General features: G+C 39.6%; 1 protein-coding gene across 3 annotated transcripts in view; it reads right to left on the bottom strand.

Moving 5' to 3' along the window:
- Window positions 1-3307: 3307 nt before the first annotated feature.
- PTPRC (protein tyrosine phosphatase receptor type C) overlaps window positions 3308-23638 on the bottom strand; it is a 108949-nt gene continuing 88618 nt past the window's right edge. For all 3 annotated transcript variants that reach the window (XM_084787149.1, XM_084787150.1, XM_084787151.1), the window contains 13 exons: window positions 22848-22884; window positions 22660-22757; window positions 21864-21989; window positions 19816-19973; window positions 18978-19113; window positions 17208-17357; window positions 12930-13020; window positions 11418-11551; window positions 10351-10485; window positions 8764-8886; window positions 8337-8512; window positions 6475-6610; window positions 3308-4747 (listed from right to left, as the gene is read on the bottom strand). In XM_084787149.1, coding sequence (XP_084643275.1) covers window positions 4475-4747; window positions 6475-6610; window positions 8337-8512; window positions 8764-8886; window positions 10351-10485; window positions 11418-11551; window positions 12930-13020; window positions 17208-17357; window positions 18978-19113; window positions 19816-19973; window positions 21864-21989; window positions 22660-22757; window positions 22848-22884 — 1773 coding nt within the window. In that variant the 3' untranslated portion in view covers window positions 3308-4474. The remainder of the gene's footprint in view (window positions 4748-6474; window positions 6611-8336; window positions 8513-8763; window positions 8887-10350; window positions 10486-11417; window positions 11552-12929; window positions 13021-17207; window positions 17358-18977; window positions 19114-19815; window positions 19974-21863; window positions 21990-22659; window positions 22758-22847; window positions 22885-23638) is intronic.

The raw sequence follows: 23638 nt of genomic DNA, 5'->3' as shown, positions 1-23638 counted from the left end.
TTCCATGACACTCACTTTAATCACAGGGCAATAATATGGCAACAAAATTTCCCATGGATGTCTAAGTGTGTTTACTTTTGTACAATAACTTGTTTTGTGGAAGAGTTAAGCTAAGCTTACTTCCTGCGTAGTTTTGTGGAGGACACATGTCACTCGGTTTTGTTTGGATAATAAAATAAATAAAAACAGAAAGGTAAGTTGAAGTTGTCATTCTCCTCAATGGCCAGGCCATTGATACTCTAAAGAAGTGCAGTGCCAACAAGAGCTGGCTCAGATGTCAGCTGGGCCATTGACTGGATATAATGCAGCAAAAGGTGAACTTGTCAAAAGCTCAGTGCCCGTCTGTGAAATAGGAATAGAAAGTAGACATGTAGTGCAAAATTTGTCTATAGAAACAAATGCAGGGTGTATACAAATGATAAACAAGCTGAAAAATAAATTAAGGAAACTACACCCTTCACAATAGCCACACAAGAAAAACCCATAAAGTATATTGGTGTAACTCTATTCAAGCAAGTGAAAGGCTTCTATGAAAAAAGTTCTTTGAAGAAAGAAATTGAAGAAGACATCAGAAAAAGGAAAGATCTCCCATGCTCATGGGTTGGGAGAATCAACATAGTAAAAAACGCTATTTTAGTAAAAGCAATCTACAGATCCAATGCAATCCTCGCCAAAATACCTGTACAAGTTTTTACACACCTTGAAAGACCAATTCTCAACTTTATATAGAAAAACAAAAAACCCAGAATAGGTAAAACAATCCTGAACAATCAAAGGTCTTCTGGAGGAATCTCCATTCCTGATCTCAAGCTGTACAATAGAGCAACAGTAATAAAAACAGCATGGTACTGGCATAGAAATAAGATGGTTGATCAATGGAATTGAGTCAAAGACCCACAAATAAACCCATACACGTATGGAAACTTGACTTTTTGTAAAGAAGCCAAAACTATACAAGGGAAAAATAATATCATTTTCAACAAATGGTACTGGTCTAACTGGATGTTTACATGTAGAAAAAGGCAAATTGTCCCTCTCTATCACCCTGAACAAGCTAAAGTCCCAGTGAATTAAAGACCTCAACAGAAACCCAGAAACACTAAATCTGCTAGAAGAAAAAGTGGAGAAGTGCCTTGAACTCATTGGCACAGAAGACAACTTCCTAGACAGAACACTAATAGCTCAGGATCTAAGGTCAACAATTAATAAATGGAACCTCATGAAACTGAAAAGCTTCTATAAAGCAAAGGACACTTTCAACAGAACAAACAACAACCTACATACTGGCAGAAGATTTTCATCAACCCTCCATCTAACAAAGGGCTTTATATGTCCAAAAATACACAAAGAACTCAAGAAATTAAATACCACCAAACTAAATAATCCAATTAAAATGGGGTATGGAGCTAAACAGATAATTCTCAACAAAGGCATATTGAATGGCTGAAAAACACTTAAAGAAATGCTCTACATCCTTGGTCATCAGGGAAATGCAAATCAAAACAACTCTGAGATTCCATCTTATACCCATCAGAATGGCTAAGTTGAAAAACTCAAGTGACAGCACATGCTGGCGAGGATGTGGAGAAAAGGGAACACACCTTCTTCATTGCTGGTGGGAATGCAAACTTCTACAACCACTTTGGAAATAAATCTGGTGCTTTCTCAGAAAATTGGGAATAGAGCTAACTCAAGACCCAGCCATACGACTCCTGGGCATATACCCTAAAGATGCTCCATCATACAACAAGGACATTTACTTGACTATATTCATAGCCGCTTTATTCATAATAGCCAGGACTTGGAAACAACCTAGATGTCCCTCACCTGAAGAATGAACAAAGAAACCGTAGTACATTTACACAATGGAATACTACTCAGCTATCAAAACAAGGAAATCTTGAAATTTGCAGAAAAATGGATGGAGCTAGAGTGTGTGTGTGTGTGTGTGTGTGTGTGTGTGTGTGTGTGTGTGTGTGTGTGTGTCTGGTGTGTGTGTGTGTGTGTGTGTGTCTGGTGTGTGTGTGTGTATGTGTGTGTGTGTGCCACAAGAGTGCACTTACGTGTAAGGACACATGAGGTTGATGTTGAGGATAGCTTCCTTAGTTACGTCTGTACTTTACTTTTTCGAATCAGAGTTTCTCTGCCATATTGTCTAGACTGGCTGGCCCTCTGGTTTCTGATATGCACATGTCTCTAGGCCGCAGCCCTGGGCACATAGCTGCATGCTACCACCTACCCAGCAGGTTCTCGGGGTTGTGTTTGGGATTTGAACCCTGGTATTTATGCTTGCGAGTAAGCACTCCCCCCTCTCATCATCTAAATTTACAGTTTTGAAATTACATTGCAAAGACATTCTTGGCTGACAACTTCTCATAGCTTAACTTTTGCAAGAAGATATGAAAATGCATCCTTTCTACAGCTACTTATGTGTCACTTATGTACAAAATTATGAAGCGTTGAATTTTAAGGCTGCTAAATGAATCATTACTCTGAATGAATTCTGACGCCAGAAATAAACAGTGGGAAAAAAAATCTCCTTCTGCCCAGCAAAAATATAGCAGGCCTTTCAGTATTGTAGTCCAGAACTGGACTAATCTTTTTCAAAAGTAGGAACTTTTTTGTATTGTTGTTGTTGTTGTTGTTGTTTTCCTGGCAAGGTCTTACAATTAGTAACAGTGAGAATTAGCTTCAGCAAATCCATTTTCATGCTCCCTATAAATATAACTAATGTCCAAAGATATAACTTGGTAGCTCACATACAAATTAATTTTTTCAGCTAAAAATCAGGCGTAGAATTCAACACTGCTGTACAGGAGGCTCTCCTTTCACTTGGAGCTTAGTTTCACAGAACAACCAGAGTCATTGTCTGCCTTTTTCTTGCTCATCCTACCCCACTGGCAAAAGAAAATTGCTCCTAGCTTGCTTTTTACAATAATACAAGTTACCATGACTCTATTTTCTAAGTCTTTATTTTGTATATTCAAATGAATAGCCTCAAAAGGGAAATACATATTTTGGCGCAACATCCTCATTTGGAAGATATTGTGTGCAGTTGAAATCTCTGAAGGAACATTTCACTCATAAATAATTTTTGGATAATTTTATACTTTATTAAAATCCTAAAATATTTAGTAAGTAGCAGAGCTTCACATTTTTACGAATTCTCCATATTCTCGGTAGAAAGCTTAGCCCAGACACTGTTCTTCATTTTTTTCTCACCAGTGAACGAAACAGAAAAACTACCCTCAGCTCAAAGAAGTTGTTTCACTGTCAGTGAACATGCAACACACTTCATATCAGCAAGGAAGGTAGCAATTGAAATTTATTATGGTTATCAATATTCTATCTTGGTACAAGTAAACATTTAAGAAATTAAAAATAAATGCACTTTCATAAAAATCAAAGACGCTCTTAAGTATAGGAAATACAATTGTACAAGTTTATATTTTTATGAATCTTGAATTCTATAAGATACCTTTATGAAGTTTCATGTGTAAATATTCAGTACAAACAAACTTTCATGCTTCTGTGTTTATTCTATAGGTTTTAAAACATACATGGGATTTGATTAAGGACAATTATTTAGGTTCAGTCATAACATGTATAGATAGGATCAAGAGCATCAAGTAGTACTTTTCACTTATCATGTAGGCAACAGCCCAATTGCAAAGTTCTGTTTCCCGTGTGGATACAAAAATAGGCTTCCTTGAGATCTTCATGTTTGATTAAATATGCATTAAGAGATAGTGATGAAATAACAGTATATGGAGCATAAATCCTCAAATATTAATTTAGTTAAGTTCCCTGCAGTAGCTACACACACTCACAGCACTCTTATATACTTTTACGTATCTCCAGAAATAGCATCTTAACTACAAGATCATAAGCAGGCCAAGGGGGACATCTTGAGGTCATTCCAGAAATATACACATTGGTATTTTCACAACTGGGTCCAGACTCAATTGGTGTTTAGAAAAATAGACCCTTCACACAAATTGACAGTTAACTATAAAATGTATAGTTTCTTCGGGGGGCGGGGGGTGAAAAGACAATGTTTCTCAAAAGCAGTTAGAATGGCTTGAAAGCACTCTCTTTCTAATGTCACCTGGCTGTCACTCACTCACACACACACACACACAGAGTCACTCACACACATACACACAGAGTGAAACTCACATGTAAACACACACACACAAACACATCCACACACATACTCACTTACACACAGACACACATGTTCACACACAGATACACTCTCATACACAAGTTCTTGCGTAATGGTATAGATACATTTAAAAATAAGCATAAAACTGTACAAAAACCTTTAGACAAAACTTAAATATTTTTATACAGTGGCAAAGGGGAACACAGATTCCATGAACCACTGCACAGCCATTTTCTTTTCCTATGTCTAAAAAAAAAATAGAAACAACTAATTTGAGATTTTGAGTTGACCCACTCCAGTACTTTCCTATGAACTCTGAGTTAGAGCTGGGCTCGCAGGACCATTGGCAGAATGTTCTGGCTCCTCGGTACCACTGGCAGGCTCCAAAGCTTCCACCTCACTCTTGTCTTCCTGCGTTTTGTCCAGGGCACCAGTTGGATGGACACAGTTAGCATCCTGCTTGGCTCCCTCTACTTCGTTATGGAATTCAATTTTGTCTTGGCTGTTTGATGTCTTCACTTGTCCATTCTGGGCGGGAAAGATGCTGGCAATGGTGTCATAGAGGAACTGGTATTGCTCCTGGGGAAAGGAAGCCGTGCAGATATAAGTGAGTATATACCATTTGACTCTTTCTGCCCAGGGGTCCCGCTCAAACTATGGCACCAGCCAACGACAATACGTGCAGTAAACTTTGAGCCCATACCCAGATCTAGCCAATGGACAGGACATTCTCCACAGTTGAGTGGAAAGTGGGGTCTGACTTTCACATGAACACTGGTACCCCATATTTGACCACGTCCCCTGGATGCGGAGGCCTGGTGGCACTCAGAGGAAGGATAGCAGATTACCAAGAAGAGACTTGATACCCTATGAACATATACAGGGGGAAGAGGTCCCCCTCAGTCACAGTCATAGGGGAGAGGAGTAAGGGGAAAATGGGAGGGAGGGAGGAATGGGAGGATACAAGGGATGGGATAACCATTGAGATGTAATATGAATAAATTAATAAAATATAATTTTAAAAAAAGAAAGAAAGCAGTGCAAACTTGCATGGAGAAAGGTCTTATGTCCAGAAGAGATGCCCAAGCACTAACCATTTCCTTTTACAGATCTAGAACACGTTTGCTGACATATTCTCATCAGGAGCTTTCTAAATGACTTATAGCTCCCTATGATCAGAGGCAAGGTACCTTGTGAGCAACACCAAACAGGTAACTCCATGCTACACATCACTGGATATTTGAGCCCAGACTTCTACCAAAATGTCATTTTTGTCCCTATGTTCCTAGCTAGTATGCACCCATCATTTATGAATGCAAGCAGGAATCACCTCATCCTAGAGACTTACTCAAATCTCCGTAAATTAAAGTGATGCACCCCATTCTTCTTACGTCTTCTATGACATTTAAATCATGTGTTTATTTAATACTTCTCTGCCTTTGAGTCTCTTTACAGCCAATGAATTTATCAGATATTCAAATACTTCTTAAAATTCATACGTGTAAGCTCAATTCATGTGTACATGAAAGCTTTGCGTATTTCAACGAGAACTTATATTGAGAATAATTAATAAATCACCGATGTTCAAGTATGTTATTGTTGCAGACAGAGGATACACTGATTGCACAAATATAATACATACTGCTTTCCATTGTGCACACAGCATGTGCATTGTCAGCTACAGGCCTCTAGATTCTGAGCTAGCCTCAGGATTGCTTTGGTTGGAAGCCATAGTGTGACAGTTCCAGGCCTCTTCCTGTCTGTGCTCTTGATGTTCTGCCATTTTATAAGCTTGGGCTAGCCTTCTGGATGAGCAGAGACATGAGGCCACCGGAAACTCCTGCCTGACGTCAAAGGTAAGCAACAGCCACTTGCCAATTTACTGGCATCAGAGATCATTTTAGGCCATCAGACACAAGTAGATACACCTGGGTCTCATCGGCTAAGCCTGGGAGCTCAGTAGATCAACAGAATATCGCCGGTATATCACGATGTTATTGAAGTCACTGTAATTGGGGCTGGTTTGTTATACAAGACTAGATGATAAATGACTAAAGAAAGGGAAGATAAGCAGTGAGTGGACATTCGAGGATGTGACTATATAACCTGCCATGACAAGTTGATGACAAACTCTAAGAAGGTCTTACTTAGACTGATCATCCTTTAGAATGTAAAAATGAATGGAGAAAAAACAGACAAAGGAAGAAGAAAAAGAGAAGGGAAGGAAAAGTGAAGAGAGGAGAGGAGAAGGCGAAACAACCCCCTCCAAACACAGACACCGTGAAGTGACATGGAGGGACACTTACATAGGTGGCCACCATCCCTGGCCGCGCTTTGCGTAGAGACTTGACCACTTGAAAAACATCAACCACATCTTCTGTTTCTGCACTTTCCAGGAGATTGAACAAAGCACAGAACAACCCGGTCTGCTGGGACCCATCTCTGCCAAAAGAACAAGAGACTTTCTTAAAAGCAAAAAATGAAATGTCAGCTTTTTTTTTTTTTTAGAGAGAGAGAAAGGGCTATTGGCATAAACACAGGGAGATGGGATTTTTGTTTTGTTTTGATTTTACATCTAGTGCAGGCATCTTGCTCATAGTTTTTAGAGGCCAAAGGAGTTTCTGTGAATTTATTTGGGGACAGACTTTTTCTAATATATGACTTTGACTTGCCGATTCTGTGGTTTAATGAGTTTTCGATTTGACCTTAAAAATAATACTTTCTTCCATTTAGTGCTTCGTGTTTTTAAATACGTGTTTATTAATGTCCTGAGTAATTAGGACTAATATAAAAAGGTCAATTTGACAGATGAGGAAACCAAGATGTAGGAAGCATCAGAGCATGTTCCGAAGCACGTGAAGTCCAAGGACCAGCCCTGTGCTGCTCCCTGCTCCGTTTCTCCCTCTACTTCTTAACAGTGTTCCACATCGACGTCAGAGGGGAAACCATGCCTGACAGAGTTAGTCACTAAAGCAAGGCCAACCAAATAATTTAGCAACCACAGGAGGAGAAAGACAGCTTCATTTTAGACCTCATGTAATCAGCAGGGACTGTGTGTTAGACTTCTCACACACACACACACGCTACAGTTACACCTTATGCAAGAAATTCAAGCCTAAACTTCTGTTCCTCAATTTTCTTTCAACATAAATTTCACCTTTAAAAATGCACATAACCCTGGGAAAAATATATATATACCCTCTAGGGCTCATTCTTTTTTCTGCGGTGATATAAGGATGAGGGACCTTTGCAACTTCTGAAAGCATTTCATAAGATGTACAGTGCCTGTCTTGTGGGTTTTTTCCTAAGTTGTCACTTATTTTAATACTTTTTTCTCTAAGCTTTTCATATTATGCATCTTTTTCAATAGGTCTTGAGGAGGTTATATAGCTATCTGTTACAGGTGACACTTAAGTGTCTGCACAGCAAGGACTAATACAATTAAATAATGTTGTTTGTATGAATGCTTTTTAAGTGGGTTTAAAGCTAAGTTGCCAAGCAACGAGGAAATTGCAGTTCATTTTCAAGTTAATGGCACTTGAGTTGGCTCATCACATATGGGTGCTTGCATTGCACTCGGTTCTATTGACTTGAGTTGATTCTTAGAACCCACAGTGTGACAGGATGGACATGGGTCCGACAACTGTTCTCTGACTTCCTCATGCATCACACACACACACACACACACACACACACACACACACACACAATTTCATAAAAGTTTACATATAAATATATTAAGGTATGTCTAGTGGAAGCAAAGCATTTAGCACTCAGGTCCTGTAATACCCAGTAGAGTGAATGCAACGCACGAAGTCTATCTATCCATAATGAAATCTATCAGCCAATCCATGCATACATTTTTTCTGCTATTCACTCTTTCCTTTACCACATTCAACATTCCAGGTCTAACGCTGGGTGATGCAGAGTCAAAGGTGACATGAGATTATATAAAACAGCTACCAGCCTAAAACCATTGCTTTACAATCTTCATTGTTAATATTATTAGTGTAGCTGTGGTTCATATACATAACAGGAGAGTGAATGGCTTCATAGGGCTTTTCAATGGGTCACGTGTTTTATATTATCAGGATTCTGATATATACTGAATTCAACAGAAATGAAGAAGAAGCCTCCCGACTTGAAAACACATCCTATCAGGCCCGACCTGCAGTGGACCAGGATTGGTGCATGTTTGTGGTACTTCATCCCTTCAGGGCAGCTCTTGGGAAGCTTCTGTTTGAGGTTCCGAATCATAGACACTAGTTCTTTGGGTTCTGCAGGAAGTTCCTCCCCATTCCACGTGGTACACTGGTACTGGTACACAGTTCTGGGCTCCTTCCTCTGCAATCAACAGGAAAGGGAAGGGAACGTTAGCTCGGATGAAGCTCGGTACAGTTTATCACAGCGTCAGTAGCTGAATTTTCTTCGCAGTTGCTTTCATTCAAATAACTTACAATTTTTACTCCGAACCATTAGAAAGACAGTGGCCTTGATTTAGTTCCTACCAATTGGCGTGAAATAGTTTGTTTTAATTTGCTATTAGATCAATTATATCATTAAAAAAAAAAGCACTTTCAAAAGTGTTCGCCTACCTTGGAGTGTCTCAGTTCAAATGTGCGCAGAGTGTAGGCTGAGGACTTATCTGTGTCTTTCAGCACCACCTCCATGTCTCCATGCACCTGCTTCCCTTCTCCCCAGTACTGAGCACAGACCTCCTAAAAAAACAAATATCACGCTTACCATGTTCCTCCAGGGTGTCACCATTGCTCTATTAAAATATTCCAAACCCCTTCTCTCTTCATACCTGTTACTTTTTTTTTTTATTAAATGGAAATGACTGTAGTCTAAAACGGACACACCTATAAAAATCTAAAATCTACTTCAAATACAGTGTAGGTCCTTTCACTGCAAGGCGGCTGCTTGAAAGTGATCAAGATAACTCGGGGGCAGGGGGGGCGGGACTTATCAGCTCTGGATATCATCTTTGGGATTTGTCCCTTTTTAAAAACCCTGACTGTCTAACCTCTTCAGAATCTACAGAATGAGCTGAGAACCAGCCATGACTTCCAACAGCTTGGCCTCCACTGTTCCTCCACCGGTCCTGGAGAACAGAGTTTGTGTTGCTTCAAGATTCCACCCAGCATCACGATGGCAAGCTCTGAGAGAAGCTACATTGAGGCAGCATGTAAGTGAAAAGTCAGACTGTGGAGCAAGGGGGACCACAGGCCCCTACTAGCTAATACTCCATCGTTGCTGAGGATGCACAGAGCCACTGACAGGGGACAAGGGGTAGAGGGAAGAAACTGGAGACGGAAGTGGAGAGAGAGAAGAATGAAAGGCAAAGACAGAGAAGAGAGAGAAACGGGGGAGTGAGCAGAGAAGATCTGTAGAGGAGAGAGAGGTAGGAGGAGAGCAAGGGGAGAGGAAGACAGAGACAGCAAGGGATCGTGGTGCCTGCTTATGAAGATTTCACTAAATAAGCCTTATCATATGGCAGACCTAAACCTGTACTAAGTGGCCTACTCTGGGAATTTTTAATGGTGTCTCATGGTACTAAGGAAAATACCAAACGTATATCACATGAGTTAAGTAAAAAGTAAAGTACATCTTCCTTTTTTAATTTTTTTAATTTTTAATTTTATTTATTTATTTATTTATTTATTTATTTATTTATTTATTTTTGGTTTTTTGAAACTGGGTTTCTCTGTGTAGCCTTGACTGTTCTGGACTCGCTTTGTAGACCAGGTTGGCCTCGAACTCACAGCGATCTGCCTGCCTCTGCCTCCCAAGTGCTAGGATCAAAGGCGTGTGCCACCACCGCCTGGCGTAAAAGCACATCTTAAGTTTGCCTCTACAGATTTTTATGGCAATAATATCACATGAGAATGAAGAAGGAAGGATACAGCTGAATATTTCAGAGTTTTGTCTTTCTATAAGAATGTAGTTAGGAGGGGGCTGGGGGCGCATTTGGGTACAAAGGATATTTGTGTGTTGAGAATGCCTGGTGGGGCTGCCAACCCTCTGTACACAGACATACTTGTATAGAGTGGAAGGTGGATTTCAACATATAAATATAAGAGGGACGTGGAAAGGCATAACTTCCACGGTGTAGGTCCCCCTACTCCACACACCCAGGAATTGAGAGAGTGTCAGAAGCCAGCGTTCTCCAAAGCACAAACCTGATCTCCACTCATCAGCTCCGTCAACATCACAATAACTTTGACTTTTCTTTGAAATATCAATTGCCAGAAGTCGCCAACAGTCTCTTTTAGTGGCCCCTGAGCAGCAATCAGCATTTCTGGTTTCCAGTAACTCTAAAAATCACAAAGGTGGGAGTTTGTTAGTGCTGCTATCAAAGGGAGAGCAGTAGACTCCTAAACATTTAGAAAAATGGTTGATCTGGTGTCCTTGCCATTAATAGGAGCAGTTGAGATCCTCAAGTCCAAGAAAAGTGCAGCGTCTATTCATAAAATATTTAATGCTCAGCTGATACTGTGAAATTACAGGTGTATATATGCAATGCCACCTGTGACAAATAATTTTTATAAACATCTTTTTTCTCTGGTGGTTGCTTTCATTATTAAAATAAATGAATCCATGTAAATATTTAAAATCATCCTTCTCATTCTTCTTCCTTAACTTGTGCCTACAGTCTTCTCCGGAAGTATTAAGCTAAAACTCACTGACGGGTGAAGGAAGATCTGGCACACCTGAGTTTTTACTGAATCTCCTACTTAGTTTTCCTTTTTTTGTTTTTGTTTTTTCTTTTTCCAAAGGGGTGTGTATGAAATAAATTAATCTGAGAGACTTTCAAAATGCTGACATGTGACTACCGATGCTAACCAGACCAGTTCTGGAGTGGTGCCAAAAATAATAACTAATTCAATTATCTGAGTAAGAAGATTTCATTGCATCACCATAAAAATTCATAAAAGTTTACAGATTTGAATAACTAATGCTTTCTAATAGTTGCATTGGTTCTAATTTTATTACTTAAATTAGCATGTTATCATATTTAACATAAAATATAAGCAGTAGCACTGTCTTGTCCTGAATCAACCGCTTAAGTTTTAACCCTTTCAGGTAGTTTGATATGTTTTCAACGATTATCATCAGGTGGAACCTATGAATATGTGGATATCATCAAGCTCATCAGCTCTATATAATATTGCCTAAGAAATAGACCTAATAACACAGACATGAACTCAAAAGGGCCAGACTCTGGCTTTGGAGTGTGGATATCTACCATCACAAAAGATGCATTGATGTATTTGCTGGTTTCCTCAGAGTCACTGTCGTCATCTGAAGACTCGTCGGAGTCAGGCTCACTCTCCTTGCTCGTTTCCAGTTCATGCTTAAGTGGCACTCGGTTAAAGTCATCTGCAGAAAACAAAACAGTAGCAAGTCTCCCTAGACAAGTACTCAGGGCTGAGGACTGTGCTCACCTGCAGGGAGTTCTCGCAGAATGATCACATTCCAGGGCTCAATCAAAATACCTAGTGCAAATGAATCAACTTTTCTCCTGACAGACACATGGAAATGAAGAGCAACTATTCAGAATTAACTGCAATACGAGTCTAGGTAAAATTCAGCAGTTAATGATTAAAATTAGTTTTGAAAGTCTAAAAATTAAGAAAGTAAGTACTCAAAAGATTACAGTAAGAAAAACATGTCATAAAAATAGCATCATTGAGGCAGGTGTATCACTCTGAGTTCAAGGCCAGCCTGGTCTACAAAGTGAGTACAGCACAGCCAAGGCTACACAGAAAGACCCTGTCTCAAAAACAAACAAACAAACAAAAACAAACAAAAAGAAGAAAGGAAAAAGCCAAGTAGCATCATTATGCTCCAACTGATATTTCAGTATTTGATATGCACACCTTGATTGTTCATAGACTATTACTGCTCTGGTTAATATAACTTAAGAATTCACAGAGACTTTTCTTTTCAATATTATTCAATTAACATTAAATTAACATTCCTCCTAAGTACTTTCTTCAGATTAATTCATTTTTAATCTAAATTTTCTTTAGTGATAAAGCATTCCTTGTTTCTCAATAATAACCTGGCTGTTGATGTACTTAGTACTACATTATTATCAATTCCATATTTTAACAGTATCAACCAGGACTTCTGCAGAAATTAACTAGGTCAACCATGCTCTGATTCAATTCACCTGGTTGTCTTCTTTATTAGCTTGGCTTATATTTTACCCATGCTAATTTTGGGATATGCACCTGGATGCATTCAAAGCAGCATCAGGTGTGGTCTATTAATATCCTTAAAGCTTAAGAATATTGTTTGTATTTTGAGTGTGGTATATTTAGTGACTAGCAACTTATCGAACATTGCCAGCTTTCCCCAACCACTCAGCTGCCAGTGATAAAGAGAAGAAGAGACTGTGACGCCCCCTGCTGTTTGGTGAGTACCTTGACGTATGCTAAGATAAGATAAAACTATCAAAGGAGATGAAGCCTTTTTTGCCCCAACTCACAGGTTTCATCTTCTCTAACTCATTTCTGCATTTTGTTCTTTCAAATGTGTCTGTGTGGGGCTGGAAGAGGGGATCCACTAAATAATATCCATCCTCTAAAGTTCATCGACAATACTTGGTATCTAAATAATTAAGGTTTAGATAGCCCACAAATTTCTTATCTGTTGTCTATCAAGTGTCCCTTCATCGTCCATATCTTACATTAAATGAGTCCAAAAATAGCTTAACTTTATCAGATACAAGAAATAAAAGTACATTACATACATGGAACAACATTTGAATTTCTGTTTTTCTTCTTGTTTTCTTCTTGATTTCCAATATGCTGTGTCCTCCAGCTCCTGTATGAAGGAAGTCTCTAAGGGAAACAAACAAACAAAAAGCTTCTTTTAAAATCTTGTATGTCCGTAATTATTGTAGCCTGAAATATCATCTAAAGAGAGGCACATTATCAATGCCTGAGACATGTGTGTAACTCTCCATGGGTGGCAAGTTTTTTGTTTGTTTCTTTGTTTGTTTAAATTTTATTTTTTATTTTCCCCCAACATAATATTTTTATTATTTGGAAATCGATCAGAGTTCAGTCAGAGCAGAGTTAGTGTACTGGGCTTACTTGCAGAGTACCGGTAATGGGGTAGTTACAATAATACAGATGTCTTTAACTGGATGGATCCATGGAAAATTCTATAGCATCATGGATAATGACCTCAAGAAAGCTGCATCATAGCGCCCCCTTCTCAGCTAAACTTTCATTTCTTATATACTCTAGCGTTACTCGAGATCTCATTCATTTGGCCCTGGGACCCTGTCCTCTCTACTAAGAAGTCTCAGTGGCCTTGAAACCATGGACCTAGCTGCAACTACACTGTCACGCAGTACAGCTTCAGTGGAAGGCTTAGACTTGTGGGCACTTAAAAGATGCAGGGATCGAAGAACAAATAATTCTCCATATCCCACTAGTGGGAGAAGATCCACCAACTCCACTTAGAATTCTAGGTTCTTGCTACTGGAGGGACAGTGGTTGTTCAGTGACTTCTGGCAACAAGCTGTGGTGTTTTCCAAGGTAGCTGGTTTTCTGTGTTACTCTGACCAGGTACCAATAAAAAGACCACTTAAAGTTGAGAAAAATCAGGAGAGAGTAAAGAAGGAAATGTTTACTATGCCTCCTGGTTTGATGGAGGAGAAATCACGATGAAAGAGGTTGTTCTCAGACTTGACTCACAGATTCCACATCAGGCCATAGTCCTCTCCTTGCAGTCAGTTGTTTAGAGAGAACTGATAGCCCCTGCCTGCCATGGAAGTCAGGCCAGGGTTATAAGAGTAGAAAAGCACACCCAGCTCTACCCCTTGCACCTGCAAGATCATTCATGATGTTAACCAATACCTCCTTGGCATACAGACTAAGCCAGATTAAATAACTAATATAGAATTTCCTCCCACATCAGAAAACCTATAAAAGTAAGAACTGACCTTTGCTTCTTAGGGAACCAAAGGGCCTGACTCTATTTTAAGAAACCCCCACATGTTAGATATGGTGTCTATGTCTCCTATTGCTGGCGTTTTCTGTGTTTAAAGCAAAGGCTCTCAAGCCCCATCATGCTATCTCAGGTATGATGTTATATTCCTACAAATTGCTCTTCCATTTCAAGGCCCACTAAATGCACTGCCCACCATAGCCTCAAGGGTCTCTCTCCTAATAAAGCTCTTTCTGCAGAGTAATTTGGCGTCTGCTACTTCACCAAACCAACCCGCTGTTCTTCTTTATGATTGGACTGCATTACCAGGAGCATGGGGCTGCTGCACATTTCCTTCCCAAATGTTCCCTAGTCTTAGCATCTTCGATATCCTGGTGTCTCCAAGTGCAGCTTAGTTTTCACCATCACAGCTTCACACATGTGTCACTCCTGATTCCCATACAGGGCAACTAGCCCCAATACACATTGACTAGCCTCAGTGGCATTTTGGAACCTTACTGTAAATCTCTGTAACATCTTGCATCTTTCATGCCTGAAAAGTCAGCATCACATGCACAATGTCTGGTCCCTTTGCCAACTAGAGATGCAGCCTGGACCTCTTAGGTCATAGCTGCTGTGTCCTATCCAGAAAGAACAGAAGTCTGTTCATCTCTGCATAGGAAAAGCTGATGCAGCACTGTGGCATCTCAGCAAACAGCTTTCTGTCAACCCTCTAATGTCCATGATCTGTCCTCAGAAAAAAAAAATCCATCCTGATCCTCTTTGCCCAACTATTTCTTTCCTTTCCTTTCCCTTTTACACCAAATAGATTTCACTTGATACCACCAAGGTCCAAACCATTTTCAATCTTAACATTTTTTTTTTTTGCCTCATAGTTTGAATAAGAATTACGCATTCTCTTTGCTCCTGTCTTCCTCTTGCAAGTCATTTCTACTAATTCCTTACTCACAAAGCCCAATGGATTTCATTTTCTTTCTTTCTCTCCTATTATAGCATCCATTATTTAGTGTCATTCAGTCAGAGGCATCAGCTACCCATTTCAAGATCATCTGATCTCATTATTTTTAGACCTGGCTAGTAATGAGCTCTGTCCCACAAGATGCTCTTCTCCTTCGTTTCACCAACAGTGATGAAATGATCTATGTAGCCTTGCTGCAGCTTGATGTCTTTCTCTCATCCCAGGACCATTCTATCCCTCACCAATGCAGTCCCGCCATTCTGACTTTGTCAATTTCATTACAAATGTGACATCACATCTAAACTAATGACTTGAGTCATCTATGTTACTGAAAATTACTCTTCTTCCTAGTCATTTATTCTAGAAACTTTCTCTTAGAAATGTGTGTTTTTATCAACCTTGCCAACATACTGTTCTTATGCCTTTCTTTCTTGATTTCTATGTGACCCCTTTATATATCATCATCCACTACTATAAACATTCATTTGCACAGACCATCAACTCCTTTGCTGATCTTCTTATCCATAACCACTTTTCAGGTCTACATGGGTTTACACAACCTGTTTCCCCAGAGAGCTCAATAAAAACAACCAAATGATATTCTTTCAATTCATGGCCATAAGTGCCAAATGATCATATAAGAATTTCTGAAAGAAAAAAAAAGATTTTCTAACCATCTTATTATCTTCAAATTAATTATTTCCAACCCTTTCTTCAGACTCAAGCATTAAGGTCCCCCCCCCCCATTTCCTTCAAGTCTCCACTGATGACTTTGCTTTATAATTCCTCCATAAATTAAAGGCAATTGAGGTTGATGTAATGTAATGACAGTTACTTTGATCTGATTATCATATATAGTAAACATGTTTTGGAGCATCCTACTCTCCCCCACAAGTATGTACAGTTGTGTCAATGAAACATTTTAAATATATTATTATCAAAGAAGGAGAGCCATAAAAGAGCTACAGCCGCTTTCTGACACCCAAATCGCCACATTCACCAGCCACTTGGCATCTCTACTCCCATTCTCTTTCTGACTGCTTAGATGGAGTAATGTCTCCAGTCTCAACATGTTATAGCCGGCGAGGGCCAGATGACCCTCTCTCAGGCCTCTCTCAAGTCTACTCGCAAGGAACTTTCACTCTTGTGCCTAAACCTGTCCTTGGAACCCAGCAGAACTCCAATCTTGCCTGCTCAGTTGAAAAACAAATCCCTTTTTCTTTCAGTGACTCTACATATACAAATGTTCACTTGAAGTATACCAGCATCACCAAACAAGTATTCATGTATGGACTTAGTGGGCTTATGGTCAGCTCAGCTGCTCAAAGGGCAAGAATGTGATGCTAAAACTCCCTGATGTTCAATTCCATGCTGTGTCTGCTAGTCACACACTCTAGGTCAGGTCTTTGGAGGATGGTGGATCTTGGAATCATTAGATGCTGCCGCTGTCCTCCAAGCTCAGCCCACTTTCATCCTAAACAGTCACGTGGCTTGCATCTGATTTTTTTTTTTAAAGCGAGTCCATTCTCTTATGAAACTGAAAGTCTCAGTAAACTGGAAAATGCAGAAGGAAGGGAAAATTCACACCGCTTTTTACCAATGAAGTTGCTTGAAAATGGCTCTGTCAACACACTGAAACCACAGCGAACTGTAGCCCCAGTTGGCTTTCAGAATAATCACTCAATAAAAAGGTGGAGACACGAATCTTTACCCTTTATGCTCTGTCTACCAGTTGCAGCCAGTTCAACTTCCTAATCAGTCATAAATCCTTCTTATTATTTCCTTTGAAACCAAAACCAGATGTCGTGTTTAAGGGTGAGATGCTATGTTGCCTGTGGCAGACCGTTCTGTGGCTACTGTGATTATTTTGATACTTTTCATATAAGCCTAGTGAAGCCACAGTGTTAGTTGTAGTCTCGGACTTCTGGATGTAACAAGCCTCTTACATAACGGTTGTATAAATGCAAGCATCTAAAAAAAAACCTCCCAGAGTCATAACTTCCTCATCTGCACCCCACTGCTTTGTAGGCAAGTGATTGGCAAGGACCTGAAAAGCGTGCCACATTCCTTAAAGTTACTTAGAACCATTGACATAGCTGTGCCAATTGCTACCTGGTACTCAGCCTCCAGAGGAGAGGGGTCACTTGGTGGATCTCTTTTCTTCATGTTCTGCAGACAGGAATGTAACTCGGACAAGTTCACTTCTGTTTCCCCAAACTGATTGTATTCCACTAAAGCCTGATGGATCAAGATGTACTGGGCCTGCAAAAACAAACAAACAAACAAATAACTTGCATGTGCTATAGAGCCCTATATGTCACACTGAACTAAAATATGCATGCATAGATATTTTCACACTTTGGGGAGTTGTGTGATAAGAGAATATTGATATTTGTAACATAGAAATATTCTGGAAAGTGAGTCACAATTGTCTATAATGTGAACAAATTGCGTTTTGGACTACAATTCCACAGAAAGGGTAGCTTGTCAAAGTATCCATTTTATGTGGCTTTCATTTTATTCTTGGATTTTGTAATTATAACATGGCTTCTACTTCCCTCAGTGATTAATGTTGGGATGAAAATTAATATTATTTAAAATTACAATACATTTCAAAGTATGTCAGAAAAACAGATTAATATATTGGTCAAAGTTTTTAATAGCATTTTTCTACAATTTAGAAAACTATTTAAGATCTAGGACGCCAAACCTAAATTTAGCAATTCCAAATGCTTTTGTTATTTCATTTGAGTCCTTTTTTTTCTTTTTTCTTTCTTTTCAAGGAAAACGTATATTTTTGAAAGCCTTTTAAACTGCCATCTCTAGTTTGGCATATCTGTTGACTCTGATTATTTCTGGGTATCATTCCATTTTTATAAATCTGCACTCATGCTTGTTTATCTACAGACACACAAGCACACACATTTCACTGATACTGACTCCCCTGTGCTTTCTATCTCCTCATCTGATCACATACGGAGACACACACTAGATTGTTCTCGCCAGCACCACAAGTGACTTGTTTTTTATTTTCCACTCATAGGTAGTTAGAGGATTTCCAGTATTTTGTTTTTCTAACTACACTAAATTCAAGGAGCATTCTTGCACCTGTTTCTTGTTATGACCATTCACACAGGCAAGCATCTACTGTTGCATACAGACATTTTTTGTAATAACTATTCCTTCCAATTAGCAAATGCCACAGCACATGCCCCAAAGATGTCTTAGTGCTTCAACTTATATTTCCTTTTTACCCATTTTCGCTGTTATTGTTGTTATAGGGAATAAATTCTGACTTTGTCTCAGCACTATTTCTACTTTATGGATGGTTGACCCGAGGCATAGAAAGATTAAAAGAAGAGTCCAACAATGTATAAAATGAGCAACTCAAGGCCTGTACTTGAACTTCTGAAGTTCAGTCCAAAGAGCCAGGTTCTTACAGAGTGTGGTGTTTCCTGACTCTTAGCCTAGCACATGGGAGGCTGAGGCAGGCATTCTGTGGCAAATTCAAGGCCAGGCAGTCTGCATACTGAGACCCTGTCTGGAAAAACAAGCAAAACAAAAGATATGCTTAACCCCTCTTCTATTCTGTCTGCTCAGTATTACAAAAGCTGTCAACGCTGCTTTCTCTTTGTCTTAAGGCTCAGGCATGCAAATGACTTCATTGTTTGGAAATATCTTAAGTTCACATTGCTTCCACAGGATGTTTCAACCCAAGGACAAAGTGCTTCTGAAGATTAGCTTGGTTTAGCTCCCAGAAATAGAAACAATATCTTCTTCTTCCAGCATTCGAAGTTGTAAATGATATGTATTTCTTTTATGCTCCTCACATCTGCCGTCAGGAGATTTAAGTCTTCAAACAATAGCAAGCTTAGACTGTACCTCCACTTGAACCATCAGACACCTCTGTCGCCTCAGCTTGACGACATAACCGTAGACATCCACTTTGCCCTCTGCTTCCAGGCCTTCCAGCATGGCATCGATTCCGATGTAGGTGCCCGTGCGCCCAACACCAGCGCTGAGGGAACAAACAGAAATGTGAGGTGTGAGGTATACCAGATGGCTCAGTGGGTGAAGTAACCTATCCAACAAGCTGCTGACCTGAGCTTCATCCTGAATTACACTTAAAAGTGGAAGGAGAGAACTGAATGCATAAAGTTGTCCAAAGCTCTGTCCTACTACCACCATCACCACCACATGCATACATACATAAATTTATTTTAAAGGAAGATACATATAAGCAATGTTCACAAGGAACAAGTAGAATAGTCATCAAGGGGAAAAATAGAGAAAGTCTTTTTTTTGTTGTTGTTAATCAGACACGGTTTCTCTGGGTAGCCTTGGCTGTCCTGGACTTGCTTTGTAGACCAGGCTGGCCTCAAACTCACAAAGACCCATCTTCCTCTGCCTCCTTGAGTGCTGGGATCACATGGGTTCCCCATTCCAGCTGGCTTGGCAAGTTTATCTTAAGAATTATTTACATATTTACTTTCAGGTCCTTACAATTTAATTCACAAATCATAACATCAGTTTATGCCCCCATAAATGTACACAATTATAAAATATCAATTTGCAATGACAACTGTTTGAGAAATAAATATAAGTTTATCTTAGCAGATTGTTGATAAAATAGCATTAAGCAATAAGAATGTCCCTAACTACCCAACAGAAGGGTTGTACAGATAGAAACATAGGCTCTCTTGCTCTACAGAGTCTTCACCTGCAGTGCACCACAATGGGACCGCTGAAGAAGTTGCTAAAAGCATTGACTCTCCGTCGAAGTTTGAGGAGCAGGTGGGGGTCTTCAGGAACCCCATGATCTGGCCAGCTGGTAAATTGAATATGAGTCACTTCTCTTCCAGTTGCCTTTTCTTTTTTCTACTCAAGAGATAATGCATTGTTGAGACAGTTTCTTTCAAAGCAAACTCAGTGATATATATATATGTACAATAGGCTTCTCGTGTAAATATCCTCAAACCCTTGCTTCAGACATTCCCTTCCTTGACTTTTCAGGACTAAATTTCCTGTCCAATTACTAACTGTTCATGAGAAGTCACCCTAAGACTCTCACACACTACCCAGTAAAGCACTGATAAGCAGATCAAGGAAGAGTAAGGACAGTCGAAACTCCTTGGACCTTCTGTACTAGGAAGTCAAAGTTTAAAAACAGATAAACTAAAAATGAGACACTAAAACAGGGAGCTGAGACTTGTAGATGGAGGTTTGGGTCCTGAGTAAATACTATCACATAGCTTTTTAGAACCTGCTTGGTTTCCCAGCAAGTGGGACTATTTCCCACAGGACAAAGTGTGCTTAATTATTTGCTTTGCATTCTGTTCTATGGATCCTCATACAGAGAATTATTATCTTTCAAAAAAGATAACTAATAAAATAATATTTTTGTAAGTTTCCAATAGAAAGCAAATAAATTAATTAAGATAGATACCTCTGAATAGTCACAGTGACCAGATAGGCATCAGCCTCTACACAGCCCCTATGTGTGTGTGTGTGTGTGTGTGTGTGTGTGTGTGTGTGTGTGTGTGTGTGAGTGTGTGTGTGTGAGTGAGTGTGTGTGTGTGAGTGTGTGTGTGTGTGTGAGTGTGTGTGTGTGAGTGAGTGTGTGTGTGTGTGTGTGTGTGTGTGTGTGTGTGTGTGTATTGGGCCCCTTGTCAAGTATGCATTTCTCTATTGGCCATAAAAAGGATTGTTAATCCCCAAAAGCAGATCAGGGAGTGATGCTGTCAGAGCAAAGGGCTTTAGGAGAAATTCCCCCCAAATCTTTTTTTTTCCTGATTTTTGTTTGTTTGTTTCATTTTGTTTTCCAGCAGAGAATGTATCTGAGTTTTGTGTTAATAAGGTTCAGATTACCAAAGCCTCCAAATAAAAAATAAAAAAATGTTCCAAAGAAAAGTTAAACTCAAATAAGATGCGCAAGTATAAGTTGCAACTATTAAGATATGCGTGGTAAGTCCCAGAGTGCACATATTTGAGGTGTGTTGGTTACATCAAGAGTAGGGCCACCGCCACTCACTCTCTGATTGCAGAGCTTTGTTGTCACTGTAAAGTGAACACCTGAACCCATCTGACTCCCTAGTCTTACACCCTCAGCCTAAGGCAACCACTAATCTATTTTCTGCATCCCCGGGCTCCTCCAGATGGAATTTTCCTGAAAATGGAATTGCATAATAAGAGATGACTTCCAATTTAAATCTTACCAAGGCCACACTGACCTCTCTCTTGGTTGAACTAAATTTTCTCTCTTTGTTCTGTGTCTCTGTGTCTCTGTCTCTGTCTCTCTGTCTCTCTCTCTCTCTCTCCCTCTCTCCCTCCTTCCCTCCCTCCCTCCCTCTCTCCCTCCATCTCAGCTGTATAGTCATAACTTAGTACTTCTTTAAATGCTCATGAGATGTGCCAGTTTCAAAAATAAGCTTTCCATAATGCGGAGAGACTACTGACAACCAGGATTGTTTGTTTTTCTCCTTAATAATCACATCGCTGACTCAGCAGTCCTGTGGACCCCCTTGCTACTACTTCAAAGGTCCAGCACAAGAGGCACTTGTGATTGGTGTAGACAAACAACACATCAATCAGTGATTCAAATTTTATCCCATCAGTTTTCATGATTGTTTTAACCTGGCTCTTTCTCCTAAAGAATGTTAAAAATAATTTTTCCCAGATGTGTTTTGGTTCCTCACATTTAACACTCCTTATTTGTACTTTTATAAAGAGCTATACCAATCCAAAAGTTACATAATGAGATAAACTCACATGTGTAATATTCAGCTTCTGAATGATGTAATCGGGACATCGTTTGTGTTCATTGATTGTTACAACAACATCTCTGAAAGCCCGAGTGCCTTCGTCCATACATGGCCAGTATTCTGCACACTTGTTCTACAGTTTAAAAGAAACATTAATGGCTCCAGTCTACCATAAGACATTTTTTGTTTACTTCTAAAACACCAACAATCAAAAAAGTATTCAATTGGCATTCCTCCAAACACTTGCATATTCTTTTTAAATAACATGTACACCTCAAATTGAAATGTGTTCTACTTTCCACTAATGTCTCTGGATGGGTGGGTGTCTCTTAGCCAGTCAGCAGAAGGATGACCTGTCCAGCTTGGCCACCTATCACAGGGAGACTGCAAAAATGATTAGCGTAAGTGACATGCTTGCCAGAGGTTGCTTTCAGGCTCAGGAACCCATAGGCTTTTACTTTTCCCAACATTGAATTATGTGAGTGTCCACTGTCTCCCCAGGATCAACTTTTGCTATGGCTATTCACAAATGCCCATGAAGTTGGCACATCACAATGTAGGGAACGTACATACATCACAATGTATGGAGCTTCAAAATCAATTCACTTGAATTATGCACACACACACACACACACACACACACACACACACACTTTGTGTGCAGATTTAGGTTTTCAACATGCATGAAAATGTAAATAAAATGTCAACAAGGTTAAAACAGAGCATTGTCTGCATGAAACATACCAGATGCTGCTCAGCAGTTCTTTTCCCCAGACCCAACCTCCAGCCTTTTGAGCTCTCACCCTGTTTCCTTCTTCACATCGTGTGACCATGACAATGACTGTGGCTTTTTGTTCCCAGATCATCCTCCAGAAGTCATCAACCGTTTCATCCCGGGGTCCTGGAAGGTAAGGAGAAGTTGTGCAATGCTTTCTCAGAAGAGCCATAAGACAAGTTTCCAGGAGAAACTGCAGGATATAAAATATATTACCTTGTGCAGCAATGTACTTCCTGGGTTCTTTGAAGCCCTGATCAAAATACAAAAAGAGAAGAGTCATTTCTGGAGCACTTGGTCATTAACGTAAAAGGCTGAGTCAGAAGAGGTGGATTATAGCTCTGTCATGATTGTAAACATGTCTGCCTATCTACAGGTCATTACAAGGGGAGGGTATTAATGTGCAGCAAGGCCTTGAATGGTGGTGAACAGGTTAGTTACCATTTGCAAACAGTATTCGCGACCTGCATGCATTTTTGCCATGTAGCATTCCAAACAGCTTTCATAACCACACTCTATCTCATCTGAGATGGTGCAGCAGTTAACAAGATGAACCTAGGCTTTCTTTGTTTATAAACTGCCTGTTCCCCAGTACCTCCTGCTACTCAAACCTTTTTGCCAGCTATGCAGTTCCTTTTCAGAGTTTCACTCAATTTCTTGCAATAAATACAATTGGGAGCACACCTATATTTCCCCATATTTACTATTTATGGAACATATGGTGGATTCCCTAGAGTTCCTTTATGCCATTCCTGATATGAAAAATGAAAACATTGATTATATGTGTTGGCTGCTTTCTCAGCTCCACTGCCTAAGCTAAGGAAGCAGTGCGGATGTGGACAAAATGTGCTAATTCCTTACAAAATTCTCTCAAATACCTTAAATTTACTTTAGCAATGGGGGAAATTCCACAAGAAGACATAGCTTTGCCACTGATGGAAACTTTGCACATTGGCTATGTGAATCCTTAGTTAATTTTAGTAAGTCACATGATGTCATCCAGCATG

This window comes from Acomys minous, assembly GCF_964271855.1.
Source record: "Acomys minous genome assembly, chromosome: 1".
Classification (NCBI taxonomy): domain Eukaryota; kingdom Metazoa; phylum Chordata; class Mammalia; order Rodentia; family Muridae; genus Acomys; species Acomys minous.
The sequence above is the reverse complement of the archived record's forward strand: the minus strand, read 5'-3'. Positions and strand labels throughout refer to the sequence as shown.